Source organism: Cydia strobilella, chromosome 13 (genome assembly GCF_947568885.1).
Source record: "Cydia strobilella chromosome 13, ilCydStro3.1, whole genome shotgun sequence".
In the NCBI taxonomy this organism is placed as follows: domain Eukaryota; kingdom Metazoa; phylum Arthropoda; class Insecta; order Lepidoptera; family Tortricidae; genus Cydia; species Cydia strobilella.
Genome location: NC_086053.1, coordinates 8,242,285 through 8,260,961, shown reverse-complemented (window position 1 = coordinate 8,260,961; position 18,677 = coordinate 8,242,285). Strand labels below are relative to the sequence as shown.

Sequence of the window (18,677 nt, the reverse complement as noted above, 5' to 3'; positions counted from 1 at the left end):
TGCCGTCTCGGTACCTATTGTTTTATTCTAATTGCGGTAGGCTGAAACCAACAGGTACCTAATAAACGTAATAAGTTTAACAAGGTAAGGTATCTTAATTCAGTGGTACTCCGGGTGTCTGAGACAGTCTTATTAATTTCTCTATTTGTCTTCCCAGAGCGGTATTGTATCCCAGAAGGCGGAAATAATAACATAATATTATATGCGACTCGGAATAGCCAGCTTTAAATACCTAATGATTTGTGATTCCTCTCGTAAGGGAAACACACTATTTTCGTTTTATCCTGTTTATCCCCTCTAAGGGCGCCATTCATTTTACAAGAACACGAAAACAGGCCAGTTTTTTCCTTACCAAGAGACAATAAAAACATTTATTGAAAATACTTACAAAGAAAAGATAAAGTAGGTATTGTTATTTTTAAGGTACATATTCTGTAAGCTCTCAACTGTCATAGTGTTCATTTTTACGATCAGCAGTCAAGTCGCGATGTTATAAGAAAATGGATGTAATGAATTTTCTTACATTCTGAAACATCTACATGTTTCAGAATGTACTTTAATATTAGCAGTCACCACGCGTTTTTGTAACCACGCTATTTCCACCTTTTTTTTAAATATGAACTTAGCAGTAACTGATGGGTTGTTCCAGATGGCTGGGCGACAGGCGTGGAGGGCGAGGAGGAGTCGACGGTGGGCGCGCTGCGCGAGCGGGAGCTGCGCTCGCTGCACCGCACCGTGCCCGCGCTGCGCCGGCGCGAGCTCGACACGCGCGCCATCAAGCACCACTTCTACCCGGAGGGGGGTTGGGGGTAACTATCAACAGTACAGATGACTTTTAGTCATATTTAACGGTGGCTTTCACTAATAATTTTATTTAAAATTTTGAAAAAATACTTTAAATATAATGCCTACGCCATAGCAACACAAGGGTATAAAAAATGTATTTTACTTGCATACTACATATACTAAGGAAAAACAAAACAATATGCATTTACGCAATGAAACTTAAATGGTAAACCTCAATCTATCGACAAGTTATCAGAGCTGTCAGTCGATGTACCCTCGCGGGCTTTTGAATTCCCTTTTTCAGGCTTTAGAAGTGCAAAATAAAATCAAATCGCCCGGCATTCAGCATACGCCGCCGCTACGCTACTGCACTGTCTTTTCCTGCACACGGTCATTCCTTCCCATTCGTGACTATTTGCGCCCATTAATTTCCAAGTCCATTGTGCTATCAGATTGGAGGTCGGCCAACGCTTCTGCAATTCACTTGCTAATAGTTACGATAAAGAACAATATTGATTATTTTTGTTATACGACAACATTGCACGGATGGGATGATAGCGCTTTTATCACCTATCGCGGCATTCGTCACTCTCGTACTTACCTACCCACATAGGTACTTCTTAGAATACGACAAACACGGTGACAGATGAAGGGGCGGCGGCCATCTTAGCTCCTTTCCTGTCGAATGTCGGATACAACCAAATCTGCAATCAGTAATCACACTAGTTACAACATTCCCCAAAAGGTTCCACTAACTACATTTCAGTTAAGCAATATACTTGTATGAATTGAGTACCTAAATATACTTATTTAAATTGATTTGAAGTCTTAATACAAAATACACTGAAAGTATGTACCTAGTAAACACGTAGTAAATTAGTTTCAGGAAAACCACATGAGTTTAATACTTAAGTATTTTAAAAACACAAATAAAAATATTTAAGTTAGAATTTTGGTAGGAGGTATATCAAAATCTTGTTAAAGGTATTAAATCATTAAACTCAATGTTAAATAGTTTTATATTTGCATAATTTTCCTGACAGTTGAATTCGCGCTTAAGTAACAACTTTCATAGCTGTCAGTCTGTCACAATTTGAATAATTTCTAGTAGAATATCAACAGTCAGATATTTCATTAACTATCTAATATATAAATGCGTGTGTCCTGCCTGGCTGACTGACTGATTCATCAACGCAGAGCCGAAACTACAAACGATAGAAAGTTGAAATTTTGTTGAAAAGGGATGAAAGTTTGTATGGGGTTCAATTTTTATTTAAAGCTAGGAACTTGAAACATCGTTAAAATATATTATATTATTAAAAAAGAAAACTAATTTTAGCGCTTTTAAAAATTCATTCCCAAAGTGGTGAAAACGGGGTTGAAAGTTTGTATGGAGATCAAACATTTTAATGAGTGCGGAACTTGAATTTTTGTGTAAAGGCATATTATTACAATACAAGAAAAGTAATTTCAGCATTATTAAAAAACATCCCCTAAAACGGTTAAAGAGGGGTTGATTCAGTTTGAATCCATTACTAACGCTTTAAAACTTCTTTGAAATGCAGTATATAAAATTACACAAAAAGTTATTTTAACGTTGTTGATAAGTAATTCAACCCCTAAGGGGGTTAAAAAGGGGATAAAAGTTGAAACTTGGTAAAAGGGCATTATATTAAAATAGACGAACTGATATCACTGTTTTTGAAAATTCATTCCCTAAGTTGGTGAAAAAAGGGTTGAAAGTTTGCGTCGGGAACGAACATTTTTGTAAATAGTGAACTTGAAATGTTGTAAAAAGACACAATAATAGAAAACAAGAAAAGTGATTTCAGCGTTTTTAGAAATTTATTCCCTAAGCGCCTCTTGCACCATTTCACTAACCCGGGGTTAAACGGGTAAACCTGGAGTTACCATGGTTACTAGTACAATTTGACACTGGGTTAACGGTTTAACCGCTTAACCCCGGGTTAGTGGGATGGTGTAAGTGGCGCTAAGGGAGTTAAAATGGGTTGAGTTTGCATCGGGAGCGAATATTCATGCATGGCCTTAATTAAATAGTGGCCTAACGGGGTTGAGAGGGAATCGATGACATATTTTTTCATTTAGGGGTTTGAAACTTCGTAGGTTGTGACAAACAAATCTCATGCGTTGTATAATTATTAACAAATGATTAACGGTCCCTACTGCTATCTTTTGCTGCATATAGTTATATGCTCATGTAGAAAATATATCCCACCACACTACAAATCCACGCGTACGAACATTAAATATAGTCATTAAATAATTAGTCTACTAGTCACGTCTTTTCATAGCTACCAATGAATTTAATAGGCGTAAATAAGTTACGTATCTCATGTAAGTTACGTAGTCACTCTTATACTGGAATATCGAATTCAAATTTTGAAATAGGTTTCAATTGGTAGGAATAATAGCCCGGGAAGGTAATGTATTATTTAACTACCCATCTTTTGTCAGGAATAAGTTGAGAGATATTTCATGATGTAAATATTTGTAAATCTGATTATGGAAAAGGCTGTAATAATTTCGATCCAATTTACAAATCAAACCGAGCTCGGTTTCATTTCTAGATAATTTACCTACGTTTTATCAGTGTTATCACTCACTCGCGGAAATAAAGATTTTATGACTGATGTGACGATTACTTCAGTTACATAGATAATTATTACCTAACCTCTAGTAGGTAAGAAGTAGTATTGAGAAGGTTATTGAGATATATCGCTTACAAAACCAAAAATTAAAGCAACTGAAGCAAACTTACAAAGATTACGGGCGCTCATTGAATTGAAATTGATCCCTCTGTTTATTTAAATAAATTCGCGATAGGTATTCGATTTCCAATCGAACCAAACCCGTAGACGGGATGAACCTCACGTTTAACTATTTAAGCCCCTAAACTTTTATTTGTTTCCCAGTGGTAATGGGAGTTTGAGTTTGTTTTGTAGAGTTTCCCTTTACGAGTATTTTACATACATATTAATTAAAAAGTATACCTTCTCGCTTGTATGGATCTCACATATTTCTAATTGTTAGATAGGTAATTAGTACAAGTTAGCTAAGGGCTTATACAAATTTGTATGGGAACTGCACGCCGCTACAAGTTGCAGTCGGGTTGCAGTCCTTCTGTACGGCCTTAACTTTTGATTAGGATCAAGTCTATACCAAATTTTTTGCTGACCGGATCTAAGATACCATACGCATGTCAAGTATGCGTAGTATAGGTATGTATAATTATGCTCACACCTAACAAATCCGTCTTTGTATCCTTCCTTTTCCAGCGTTCTCAAAAGTGTTTATTTTAGGACGAATGGATTTTTGTCTATCACTGTATTCCCGGTTGCCAAATCGCGATTGATAGAACAAGTTTGGAGAAAAGCTATTGTTGTCAAACTGGGACTGGAATATCGAGTCAGATTCGGATTATAGGTATCAGTGATATGTAAACACTTTTGCACCTTATACCGCTCGGCTGTAATAGAAAAGAAAAATGTATAATTGTAATACCTACATATCTTTGGCGTCGAGAGGTCACGCAACTTCTCGCCAATCAGCGGGTATCCATTCATATTAGATTGGCAGCTTTGGCTAAAATCCAATCTATAGAATAACTCTATGCATATGATTGAAATTTTAATGTAATGATGTTTATTTTCCCTTTATGATCCCGGATATATAAACATTTATATATATTCTCTGTATACATATATATAATAATTTGAAAAACTGGCTTAAATTTTTGCAAGCTTTTAACATAAACGCGCTTTCACCCTAAATAGTGCTTAATCCTAATCACTCTAATCAGCTTTACCTAGTTGACACAGTACAGTTAATATGACATGGCTCACCTGTCTTGGGATTCAAGGGGTACCGTACCGTCCGTACCAGATAGATCGTAAACTAACTATTCGGGCGGGATTGTAGTTAAGGCTTGACAAGTTGACAATGACATACAGTACGAAGGTGAATGTCCCTCGCGACAACTCGCGTCAGAAATGTTGCTGTTCCAAATGTTCTATTTAAGTATACTTACATAACTACATACTACATAAAATATAAAGTTAATTAAGTAATAATGGACTTAATTAAAATAATGTACTATATTATTGGTATTTCGTATTATTAAATATACTTTTAATTTCTCATGGTCTGAAAGTGGGTCAGTTTATATATGAATAGATTTTCCCTTTTCATCGTGGCTAGCCTAGGCTCCTAAGACTGAAAAGTGGTATATTCTTCTGTGTTCCCTTTAACGTTACTTGCGTAGGTGAGCAACGGAAAGTCTTACAAAGTCACAAAGAAGAAGAAAACTGTATTACATGCTGGTAAATAGTGCGAGGTTGACTTTTGTTATAATTGCTCCAATAAACATTTTTAACTAGAGATCAATGAGCGTTACTAAGTAAGGGAAATTAAGGGATATTTAGTGAAAATAGTAAGCTGTTTATTTATACAATTAGTGCTTATGTATAGTAGGTATTGTTCTAAATATAATAGTGCACTCTGAAGTGCTTGTTGCTCATCAAAATAATTAAACTATGTAGGTATATATAACTGTAAAATCGAAAAACTTGAAAAAGCCGGTTTTATCAGTTAAAACCCGGTTTTTGCAATTGGCTGTAAACCCGGTTTTTCCGGTTTTTTCGATTTCAGTGAACGCGGGTTTGTGACCTAGTAGCCGTGTACTTTCTTGCGACAAGAAAGTACACGGCTACACTAAAATATTTTTTTAACATTAAATATTATTTAGGTACACTTATTTGACATTATTCGTGTAATTTTACTCATAAAATTTTTATTTGTACTATTAATTCATTCACTGTTGACAGTTGCAGAGCGAAAAAGTATATAATTGAAAAGTGCCTTTCACATGTCCTGCGTGTGTAGGGGAGATCCAACTCTCGACCGTTACGATCTCGGAAGATTCGATCATCTTAGAAGTAGAATTCGATCGGCTAAAAGTTGCCCCGTTTTTATTAATACCGACTTACTTATAAGTAAATCCGGAAGCGTACCGGCTAACTCATCTGGCCCAAATAAATATTTGAAGGCAAAGTATCAAAAACTTTGGCTGCTTTCTCTTCCTGCTGACTTAGCAACCAATTTTCCATTTCCACGAATCTAATGTTTTATTGATAAACACGAAACATGGTATCTGTACACGACGCGCATAGTATTTTGTAACTTAGAGTCATTTTAACATGTAATAATTTTAAGTCGCGTCACGTATAGAAATAAATGGTATTTAGTATGTTTTTATAACAGGACAAAGTATGAGTAGCATACTTTGTACCTCTTAAAGGAATCCAATAAGAGAATTCCAATTAGGTAAAGTTAGGATTGCAATATAATTTAATTAAGATAGGCTTATAACAAATAAAGAATTTTCCTCATTGTGTTTCATTACGTAGATCTGTATAAGAAAATAGGGCAAAGTATACGCAACCTTATTCTAATAAGAAATTGTGATATTAGACTAGAATCTAATAAGATAGGTAGGATAAATAAATAAAACATGTAATTTGTTAATATATAACATAACTTTAATAAATAAAGAGAAACGTAGGAGAGTCGAGGAAAGAGAGGTCTGCGCATGCGCGAAGCGCAGACGCCCGCGCCGGCGCGGCGCGGGGGACGAGGTCTTTAAATATGGAGGGAATAAAAGGCGGTGCGCCGGCCATAGGAAGCCATTACGAATCGAGCAGCCGAGCAAGAAACACCTCTCCAAAAGAAGAAAAGAAGACCTCTCCGACCTCGACCCTCCTGCATCTGATTTAAGAAGAGCTCCAGTTGTTTTACTCCATCCTTGCCGCCTATGCCGCACCCTATACAGTCCACACCCCTACGATAGATCTCAAGACAACAAGATTAGGGCCTAACACTCACATTGTTTGGTCCTCGTCGAAGCCGGATCTCTGAAGCAAGAAAAATAGCAAGATGGCAGTAACAAGAAGCAACCACGGCAGAGAAGAAAATTCGTCAGATGAAACGCAGGCCACGGACCAGACCGGCGATACATCTGGTACAGGAGAGACGTCACGAACAGGCGATACGTCACGCACAGGCGAGACGTCAGGCACAGGCGAGACGTCAGGCACGGGCACCACCACAAGAACGCGCACTGCAACAGAAGCCAGCATCGCCGGCACCAGCACGAATGGGGGCCCAGCCGACACGTCGGGAATCAGAGCAACGCCTGCAGTTAGCACCGTCGCCACACTCGTCGGGCGAGATTCCGTCGAGTTAATGCCACCGCCGCCAGTTCCCGCTAAGCCCGCTCGGTCACACCGATCCAAGGCCTCCAGCAAGAGACTCCTCGCGGAGTTAGAGGCCAAGGAGAAGTTAGCCGAGCTGGAGCTGAAGCGCGTACAAGCCGAAACAGAACTAGCAAGAATCAGACAACAAAGACTCGACCTCGCCTCGTCAAGGGAAGAGTCTGAAGAGGAAGAGGACCTTGCTCCACAACGCATTGCCGATTGGTTCAACCGCCGCCCAGAACAACCAACAGCGATTGAAGAAGAGCCCGCCCATGAAGAAGCACACGTGCCGGCCCCGCGCGCCACTAGAAAACACGCGCGGCCGGAGGCCCCTCGAGCCGCCCACGCCATGGACGTGTCATCGCTGACCGCCGCCCTAACAGAAGCCATCCAAGCCGGCAAGTCCTACAGAAAATACATACCAGACCTGCCGACATTCAGTGGCCTATGCAACGAGTGGCTACAATTTAAAGCCGCGTACGACGAGTCCGCCCCCAGTTTCGCCGCAAGTGAAAACGTCGCCCGTATAAGAAAAAGCCTCAAGGGAGTAGCCTTGGAAGCCGTAAGCGCCCTCCTCATCAGCCGGCCGCACCCCGAGGACATCATTAAAGCACTAGAAAGAAGATACGGAAGGCCAGACGCATTACTCGTCAACGAACTGGAGAAGATGAAGGGACTGCCGCGACTCACCGACAGCCCGCGCGACCTGTGCATATTCGCCAGCAAGATCGCAAACACTGTCACGACTATCGAGATATTGAAGAAGCCTCAGTACCTCTACAATCCAGAGCTACTGCGGTTGATGGTCGATAAACTCACGCCTATACTTCGAAGCAAGTGGTACGACTACGCGGCCACGAGAGAAGATACGCCCGAGCTTAAGAAGATTGCCGACTTTCTAAACAACGAAGCCGACAAGTGCACGCCTTACGCTCCGCCTGAAAATACGACGGAGAACAAAGAAGTGAGGACCGCAAGAAAGAAGCCCGAGCGAACGTACGCCGCTACCGCCGACACTAAGAAGCCAAGAGAAGAGAAGCAAGCGTGCCCACTATGCGAACACGCTACTCACCAACTGCCGTCGTGCCCGCAATTCATCAAAATTGACACGAACGAGCGCTGGGAAGTAGCGAAGAAACACAACATTTGCTACCGATGCCTCGCTAGCAAGCATCGCCGCTTCGCGTGTCGTGCGAAGCCCTGCGGCCACCTGGGCTGCCCCATGAGACATCATCGCCTACTACATCACGAGAAGACGCCGCAACCAGTCGCCGCTGCGCAAGTCGAGCCACCACAACAACATAAACCGGAAGAAATAGTGGCCTCGGCAGTGAACACAGTCGCCTGCGCACAACCACGAACGAGCCGCGCCTACCTGAAGATAGTGCCAGTAACACTGCGCGGCCCGCGAGCGACACTAGACACGTTCGCCCTATTAGATGAAGGCAGCACGGTGACAATCATCGACTCAGCACTGGCGGACGCACTCGGGCTAGACGGTCCCACTGAACCAATGTGGGTGCAAGGCGTAGGCGGGAAAGAGATGGAGCACAATCAGAGCAGGAGGGTCGAGGTCTTCATCAAGAATAAGCACGACAGCCAAGAACAACGCATAACGAACGCGCACACCGTCGGCAGCCTCGGCTTCACCACACAGTCGATCGGCATGGAAGAAATAGACGGCTGCGCGCACCTCCGGGGTATCAAGCACAAGTTAACCTACCGCGGTGCAACCCCACAAATACTCATCGGCCAGGACAACTGGGACCTGATCGTGTCACGAGAAATAAGAAAAGGCCGGCGCGGACAACTCGTCGCGTCGAGAACCCTACTAGGATGGGTACTTCACGGCTGTCGCACCACAAAAGCGAAGCCGATCGCCTACTGCTGCGCACATCTCACTCGTACCGGGCCGACCGAGAACATAGAAGAAACCATGAAGAATTATTTCGCCCTCGAGTCTCTATCAATCGAGCCGAGGCGACCCCGTAGTGATCCCGAACAACAAGCTCTACGCATACTAGAAGAAAAGAGCCGCCGCCTACCCAATGGCCGGTTCGAGACGGGGCTACTGTGGCGCAACGAAACAGAGAAGATACCTAACAATCGCACCGACGCACTCAAGCGGCTGCACACGCTCGAGAGGAAGCTGGATCGTGACGCAAGCCTAAAGCAACAATATAACGAACGCGTCAACAACCTACTTACCTCAAACTACGCCGAGCGCGCGACAACGCCCCCGAGTGACAGAACGTGGTACTTACCTCACTTCGCAGTCTGCAATCCAGAGAAGCCGAAGATTAGACTGGTCCACGATGCTGCGGCCACATCACACGGTCGCAGCCTCAACGACATGCTACATACGGGCCCAGATTTCCTACAATCGCTACCCGGCGTCATCATGAAGTTTCGACAACATAGCATCGCAGTCTCAGCCGACCTGAAAGAAATGTTCATGCAGATAAAAATAAGAGAAGAAGACCGGGACGCCCTCCGCTTCCTATGGAGGGGCGATCGCCGCGAGGGAGAACCAGAAGAGTACCGCATGACTTCCGTTATATTCGGCGCGTCATCATCACCGTGCACCGCCCTATACATAAAAAATAGGAATGCACAAGAACACGCGACACAGTACCCGCAAGCCGCGCGAGCGATAGAACGAAATCACTACATGGACGACTATCTACAAAGTTTCGACACAATAGAAGAGGCAAGACAAGTAACAAGAGACGTCGACTATGTGCACAAAAAAGCCGGGTTCCAGTTGCGAGGATGGGCCACGAACGAAAAAGAAGCAATAAGTAACGTCGTCGGCAGCGAAGAGCGAGAGGGAAATACTGTCCCTATCGGCGGGAGCGAGATAGAAAAAACGCTCGGCCTGCTATGGAACACAAATGAGGACAGTATCCGCTTTCGCCTCAATACAAGAAGAGCGCAGCCCGAAGTAATCAACGACCTGCGGCCTCCAACGAAGAGAGAAGCACTCAGTGTCATTATGTCAATTTTCGACCCGCTCGGCCTCATATCGCCAATCACTACGCCGGCCAAGCGAATCATGCAAGACACGTGGCAACATAGCACAGGCTGGGACGAAGCGATACCAGAGCAGCTACACGAACGCTGGAGCGAATGGCTACGACAACTTCGAGACCTAGGTACCCTAAAAATACCTAGGTGCTACGACACTACGCCCGCCGCCACACACGAGCTGCATACTTTCGTCGACGCCAGTGAAGAAGCCTACGCCGCCGCAGTGTATTGGAGAATGACGCGAGCCGACGGCTCAGTCAAGATAGCCCTAGCCGCCGCAAAAAGTCGAGTCACACCCAGGAAACCGGTCTCCATTCCTAGATTGGAGCTACAAGCGGCCGTCCTAGGCGTACGGCTAGCAAAAACAGTCATAGAAGAACACGATTTCGAAATCACTTCGAAAACATATTGGAGTGACTCTCGCACGGCACTGGCATGGATACGCGCCGAGCCCCGCACATTCAAGACGTTCGTGGCACACAGACTCGCCGAAATAGAAGACTGCACTAAGAAAAACGAGTGGAGATGGGTACCGACAGCACACAACGTGGCCGACGACGCGACCCGCGCCACCCCGGCAGATTTCGACTCGCAACATAGATGGTTCACCGGCCCGCCCTTTCTCTATGAACAAAAAGAGACTTGGCCCCACGAGAATAAGGTCGAAGTTCCCGCGACCGGCGAAGAAAAAGAGACGTGCGCTGCGATCGCCGTCCCTACGCAAGATAAACACGCAGCTATACCCGAGATCGAACGCTTCTCAAAATGGATGCGGCTGCTGCGAGCGACCGCGCGCGTGCTACAGTTCATCGACCTAGTGCGCCCTCAACCCCGCGCGCCCGCCCCGCCCGCGACACAACTTATCGCGGCGGCGAAGCGCAAGCGGACACGAGCGAACGCGGAACAAGACGGCGCATGGAACAAACGCACGCAACACACGCGCGTGCCCGCCAAGAGTGCAGCTACCCAACCCCAAGAAGAGAAGAAATACTTAACGCTAGAAGCCAAATACCTAAACGCCGCCGAAAAGTTACTAATACGCGCCTCACAAGAAGATAGCTACGAGAAAGAGAGAAGGCGAATAGCGAGCGGCCGTACGCCCGACAAGGACGACCGACTGGCCAAGCTGAGTGTTTATATGGACGAGGACTGTATCATACGACTACGGGGAAGAATAGCGGCGGCCGGGAACATACAAGAAGAGACAGTGCAACCAGTAGTGCTATATGGGAAGCATCACTACACGAAATTGTATGTTTCTCATGTGCATGAACAATTACATCATGGCGGTACGGAAATAGTGGTGAACGAGTTGCGACAGCGAGTGCACATAGTGAAAATAAGGCCGACAGTGAAACAAGTGATCGCTCAGTGTCCGAGATGTCGACTACGTCGTGCGAAGCCCGCGGCCCCGGCCACTGGTGACCTACCGGCGGCACGCCTGGCGCATCATGTGAGGCCCTTTACCTACACGGGTCTAGACTACTACGGGCCGCAAGAAGTCACAGTGGGGCGTCACAGAGAAAAAAGGTACGTCGCGCTGTTCACATGTATGACGTCGAGGGCCGTACACCTAGAAATGGTAGCCTCACTAAGCACGGACTCGGCCATCAACGCACTACGCCGTTTCATTGCCCGGCGCGGGTGCCCTACAGAGCTGTGGAGTGACAACGGGACCGCCTTCAGAGGAGCCAACCGCGAGTTGACGGAAGCCATGAGAGACGCCGCCCACGCGCGCCGCATAAACTGGCGTTTCCTACCCCCCGCCGCACCCTTCATGGCGGGCGTGTGGGAACGTATGGTGCGCACGGTGAAAGAAGCTATGAAGGCCACCCTACATGAAAAATACCCGAGCGACGAGACTCTACAAACCCTACTGGCGGAGGCGGAGGCGACGGTCAACTCGAGGCCCATAACCTACGTAGCGGTGAATCCAGAAGACCCGCCGGCACTGACTCCAAACATGATTCTGATCGGGCCGGACTGCTACACCCCGGCTCCCGGCACCTTCGAAGAGAGCGACATGAACGCGCGACAACACTGGAGGCGCGCCCAGCAGCTGGCCGACACCTTCTGGCAGCGCTGGGTTCGCGAGTACGCGCCGCTACTACAACACCGGCGGGAGCCCCACGGCGCAGGAGTCACCCCGGCCGTCGGCGATGTCGTAATAATATGCGACTCCAACCTCCCCCGCAACATATGGCCACGTGGAATAGTGAAGCAGACGTATCCGGGCAAGGACGGCGTGGTACGAGTCGTGGACGTCACCACCAGCAGAGGACACGTGCTGAGGCGGCCAACAAAGAAGATCGTCGTGCTACCAGTGGGATCGCAAGGCGACGGCGGGAGAAATGTACACGACGCGCATAGTATTTTGTAACTTAGAGTCATTTTAACATGTAATAATTTTAAGTCGCGTCACGTATAGAAATAAATGGTATTTAGTATGTTTTTATAACAGGACAAAGTATGAGTAGCATACTTTGTACCTCTTAAAGGAATCCAATAAGAGAATTCCAATTAGGTAAAGTTAGGATTGCAATATAATTTAATTAAGATAGGCTTATAACAAATAAAGAATTTTCCTCATTGTGTTTCATTACGTAGATCTGTATAAGAAAATAGGGCAAAGTATACGCAACCTTATTCTAATAAGAAATTGTGATATTAGACTAGAATCTAATAAGATAGGTAGGATAAATAAATAAAACATGTAATTTGTTAATATATAACATAACTTTAATAAATAAAGAGAAACGTAGGAGAGTCGAGGAAAGAGAGGTCTGCGCATGCGCGAAGCGCAGACGCCCGCGCCGGCGCGGCGCGGGGGACGAGGTCTTTAAATATGGAGGGAATAAAAGGCGGTGCGCCGGCCATAGGAAGCCATTACGAATCGAGCAGCCGAGCAAGAAACACCTCTCCAAAAGAAGAAAAGAAGACCTCTCCGACCTCGACCCTCCTGCATCTGATTTAAGAAGAGCTCCAGTTGTTTTACTCCATCCTTGCCGCCTATGCCGCACCCTATACAGTCCACACCCCTACGATAGATCTCAAGACAACAAGATTAGGGCCTAACACTCACAGTATCTATCAGCAGTAATCCTGTGGGAGCGTACGATGAATCGCATTTTTTTTAAACGATTGTTTAGCGTACTAAGCTTTAGTCTAATCAAAGTACTTACTATAAAAAATGTGTAAAATGTTCGAAAGTTCGACTCCTTTAAAACGAGAGATGAGGTCTAATTACAACACGCGTAACGCCAAGAAACTTGTAGGAATTAGTAGAAAAATAAAAAAATCTAATAAATTAACTCATGTAATGGGACCTGTCTATAATAATCTGCCACAAAACATTATTGACGCACCAAGTTTGTGCAGCTTTAAGCATCGCTTAAGAAAGTGGCTCGTCGAACGCCGCCTGTTCTACACCTATATGGGGAATTCGTTGCACACAGAAGCCTAGCATTGTAGTCAAGAAAAAAACCTCCATATAATAAATTTACTATTCTTTTTTTGTGACATGTGAATTGACTTTTGTTTTTGATATTAATTTCTAATTTCGATCTTGATTTACTTTTTTTTATTTTTTATTTTTGTTACACCTAATTGTATATTTATTGTTGATTTAGATATTAATTTTAAGTTTAATCTCAATTTATATTTTAACTGTATTCTAATTTTAAGTTTTTGACATGTAAATTGATTTTATGAATAAAATGATTATGATTATGAAAATAAATAAAATATTGCATTCTCATGTCAATAAAGCCTGTTCTTGTGACTGCTATAAATAAATAAGTAAACATATTTGCTAAAAATAATGTACATCATTAAACAATGGCAAAAAAAGAGCTTCACTCTTTTAAACCGAATATGTAGAATAATTACATCGGAACTAGTGGGATGCTCGAAAATAACTGAACCTAGGCATCTTCAGATATTTGTGAGAACCTTGCCCATTCTGATCTTGTGTCGACTGCATTTTTCTTAAACCTAAAATTACTTTTCTTCTCCTTTCGGAAAAATAGGCGGTATCCGTGCCAAAGATTTTGAAACAAATTAGAAACAAACAGCAACTCACTCGATTCAATTGACCAAAAGGGAAATAATTAATCCAGAAATAATGCCTAAAATTTAATTCTTATAAACACACTTATTCATGCCAACTAATGATTTAAAAGAATTTGATTCTTTAAATCGCATTCGCGTCGCATTTTAGTCTGATCTCGAGGGGTCTATTAGTAGCAACCGAAGAGATCCACCAATTACATTTATTATATTACCTTTATATATGTATTGTATTTTCGTCAATATTCAAGGTTACATATTAAGCAAAGTTTCAGATCAATACGTTTATATAAAACAAGGTAATACCGACTGGAAAGATCTAATTAAATACAATGTTACTTTGTTGCAAGTAAAGTTAATTTAAGTGTGTTAATAATAACATGATTTTATTTAGAACTACGAATATAATAATATTAATCCATATAATTTAACGTTCTCCTAGGCTAGCTAGACGATACTGACCCTGCTTACAAAGTACAAAGAAAGAGGCCCCAGATTGGAATCCCGTTATCGGCAATTGTTTGTGTTAATCACGAATATTTGTTCCTGAGTTATGGATGTTATCTATGTACTTAAGTATGTATTAATCTATACAAGTTTGTGTATCGTCGCCTAAAAGGTACCCATAGAACATCAGGCTTTGCTTAATTTGGTACTATTAAGTCGACCGGTGTGAGATTGTCCTCAAATATTGAGGACTTAAGAAAACGGGTTTGCTGAAGAAATGGGACATCATATCACAAAATAATCACAATCGATGAAATCGGCACCAATTAACACGTGTCAAAAGGTCCGAGGATGGCAGTTTTTTTAAAGAAAAGGAATTTTTAAAATATAAGACTATAATTTTTTTATAACTAACAGATAAGAGAGAAAAAGATATATGTTTGGTATGCCCCTGCCGTGCGAGGAAATCTCACGTGACAATTGACTACTGATTTTCATGATTATCTATGTGTTATAAGTATATGTATACATATGTATGTCACCAGCACGTAATGTAAGAACCTCTATATTTTCATATTGCAACGTTAAGATAAATTGCTCAATGATGTCAACTACTTAATTAACATAATAGTTCAAGCTTCCTTCCTAGAAGTCTCGCGAGCAAGAACCGCAGAATGCAGACCGTTTTAATTAGTGTTTGTGAGTGCTTGTGACATCGAATATTTGTAATTGATTGAGTACACTGTCATGCCAGGACATGCAATAATCTCGCTAATTTTGAAAAGTTTTTATACAAGATTTAACAAAAATAGGGGTGAAAAAATGTTTTATTCTACTATTTCCCAATCAGAACACGATACCGAATATTAAACGGATCCCCACTATTTTTGTTACATTCTGTATAATTTGCAATGTTTTAGTAGTTGGTGTATCTGTTTTAAAGTTATTTAGTTATTTATTTTAGTAGTTTAGTTATTTAGTTAGTCAAGCACGCGTACATAATTCGAACAACCAGCTAACACAAAACGACAATGAGAAAATTATCAAATAAACAATTAGCTCACTCAAATGAAATAATAAGTATGTACTTAGCTCAAGATTAGGTGTCCTAAGAGGTATTCTATTATCTGACTCCGTCTAATTTAAACTTCGTCTTAGTTCTCTTAGTTGATTTCACTTCTTACATGAACAGACTTTAAACAATACATTCACTCTCTAAAGCCAAACTACGAATGCCCCCAGGGAGCTTGCGCTATCGCTTTTTGCCCGCGTCTGCGCAGAAGAAACTAACGCCGGCACCCCCTCTCATAAAGCAATTTGTACCTTATAATTATGGACATGCGGCCTGACCTTCACTCCTGATTGGCTTAAATATAGCGTGGTTTGGTGGCGCCATAAAGTTGCCGCCAAAGTCGCCAAACGAAATCCGTTGCGTGTTGCTTCCTCAAACAAATTCATACGCCTTTGTATTTTTCTAACATCATCACAATACGAGATTAATTACAATACTTTACTGCGCTTAGATTCCTGTAATAAATCAATACATCATGAATTCATGCAACACATATACATATGTTGCACGATGCAGATTTGTAAAGACCGACGAGACCGCGACGATGGTAACTAGAATGCATAGGTCTTTTGAAAGGAAAGGCAATGAAAATAAATGTAAGCAAGACGAAAGTCATGCTATTTGAAAAAAAAGAAAATATGACAAATGACAAACTGTGAAATTTTTATTGGTCAAGAAAGAGTGGAACAAGTGAATAGTTTGTGTATCTGAGAAACTTGTTCACTAGGGACGGTACACATGATCAAGACATTGAAAGGAGAGTGAATGCTGGAAACCATGTGAATGGGGCACTTAAGGGGCTACCCGAGGTTTTCATAGATTTTTGACAAGTTTTGAATACAGATAGAATTATAAGACAAACGGATATCGGTTCTTCAATCTTTTATCTACATTTTTGTCTACCGAATTTTGAAGAAGTTTAATATTTATGATTTTTTTAAATATTGTCTAAAAAACATTTTTTTCATATCTCGATTGCTGTGAAAGATCTTACATCTAAGGAATCTACATATTTGGGCTCGTCTTTGACGTCTCTAAAAATTTGTCGAAGGTTTTAATTTTAAACTAATTAACACAAAAGTTCGTTAACAGAAAACCAGTTTTTTGGCCTTAAATTGTTCAACTTTGATGCCAATAAATGAAGTAAATATGGGATACTATATTGATTAAAGTCGTTGCTCTTAATATGATAAGCAACAAAAAAACATTAGACAACTAAGGGATTCAGATCGAAGGTCATTGGGGCATGGGATGATCCCCTTAACGCTTTTATGAGCAGCCAGAAGTTGTCGCAAAAAACACGGTTGGTTGTGCATAGGGGTGTTGGTGCCTTACGTATGGTAGCGAAAGTTGGGTATGGCAGAAGAGTCATCAGAGCCAAGTGAATGCAGTGGAAATGAGAGCCTTAAGAAGTGTGTGTGGTGTGAGATTACAAGACAGAATTAGGAACAGTGTGATAAGGGAGAAGTGTGAACTGAACGAAGATGTAGTGACATAAATTTAGAAAAGTATGTTGAGATAGATTGGACACGTGGAAAGAATGAGTAAAAGAAGGCTAACAAAGACATTGTATAGGTAAGGGAGAAGTAGAAGCGGGAGTTGGAAGGGGTAGACCTCGGCGGACTATCTTTGATCAGATCGGAGAAATCCTGAAGAAAGGCCAGATCAAGAGCACACTAAACCGGCGAGCATGCATGAGGAATGTTATGAAAGTGATGGAAACGAAAGAGGTATGTCGAGATCGTAGCAAGTGGAAATCCGTGGTCTCTGTCTACCCCTTCATGAACTTCATCAAGGGGTGGTCCAAAATTACAGTTATAACTGTTATAAGACTTTTAAGGTCTTGAAACTGATTTTTGTTAAATAAACGTAATGAAGTTGCTATTTAAATAACGTTATTTGTAACATATTCTTCTATATCAATATCAATAAAATTACCTGCATAAGTTAAACAAGGTTATTGTATCTGCAAATGTTAAATGTTAATTATCATAAAACATTTTGTGACTAAAATTCCTCGCTTGAGACTATAAAAAGTAGAAAAGCGATTACTGGAAAACACTCTAAGCGTACTCTTTTATTTTTTCACTATTAGTAAACCAACAATCGTTAAAAGAACTCGTGCATTGTGTTAAACATTTAACACAATGCAAAAGTTCGTAAATAAATTCGACCTTAGAAAAGTTTCCAAGTAGTATTCTGAGAATTCTGAAAAATACTCACTAAGTCACGTTGATATTGCTCTCTTCCACGATCAAGTTAATTCCAATTAAGCCTCTCCTACGTGCCTGAACAGGAGGAGGACTGCAGTAAATTAGTAATCGATTCTTGAGCTTCAGACGTTTAAAACAATGAAATTAGTCCTGAAATTCTAAATACAGTGCGTTTCGAATGTTAAATACCGTTCAAGACGTGTTTTCTTCGATCTTTTCGAATATTTTTCTTCTTAAATAGTCTAAGATACGTTATATATGGCCGACCTTCACCGATCTGCCTGACGGATGAAACTTATATTTTATGAAAGAACATATGTTCCTGAAATAGAGTTGCCAATAAAATATGGTCAAGGCTATTTTTAATTAATTTAAAAAAATATTTAAATTTCACCGACTTGTCTGACGAACGAACTGTTTCAATGCAAAGTACCTATACAACTTGTACAACATGAATCATTTAGGTTGCCTATCTTTTTCCGGTCACTATTATGTGGTTGTCGTGTTTAAACAGGTTTGTTTATATCGATAATTGCACTCATCTGCCTGACGCTTGAATTATATATCAAAATGTTGGTAATTTTATTGCGAATACCGTGGTATAGGGTTGCCTGCGAAAATCTGGTCATAAATAAGGGTTGCCAGGCTTTTAAATAATATAAGAAGGGAAGACTTTCAGCTCATAAACGGCCTAACTGATCAAGATTGTTTTAATTTTATTTAAATGAGTATTTTAAGCACTATTTTCAAGATTTTTTCATATTTTTTGGACTGATGGTTCTATATAAT

General features: G+C 41.8%; 1 protein-coding gene across 1 annotated transcript in view; it reads left to right on the top strand.

The window, feature by feature from the left end:
- The window catches only part of LOC134746595 (monocarboxylate transporter 4-like), an 88,048-nt gene that overhangs the window by 50,476 nt on the left and 18,895 nt on the right, over positions 1-18,677 (top strand). The window contains exon 4 of the mRNA XM_063681018.1: positions 650-809. Coding sequence (XP_063537088.1) covers positions 650-809 — 160 coding nt within the window. The remainder of the gene's footprint in view (positions 1-649; positions 810-18,677) is intronic.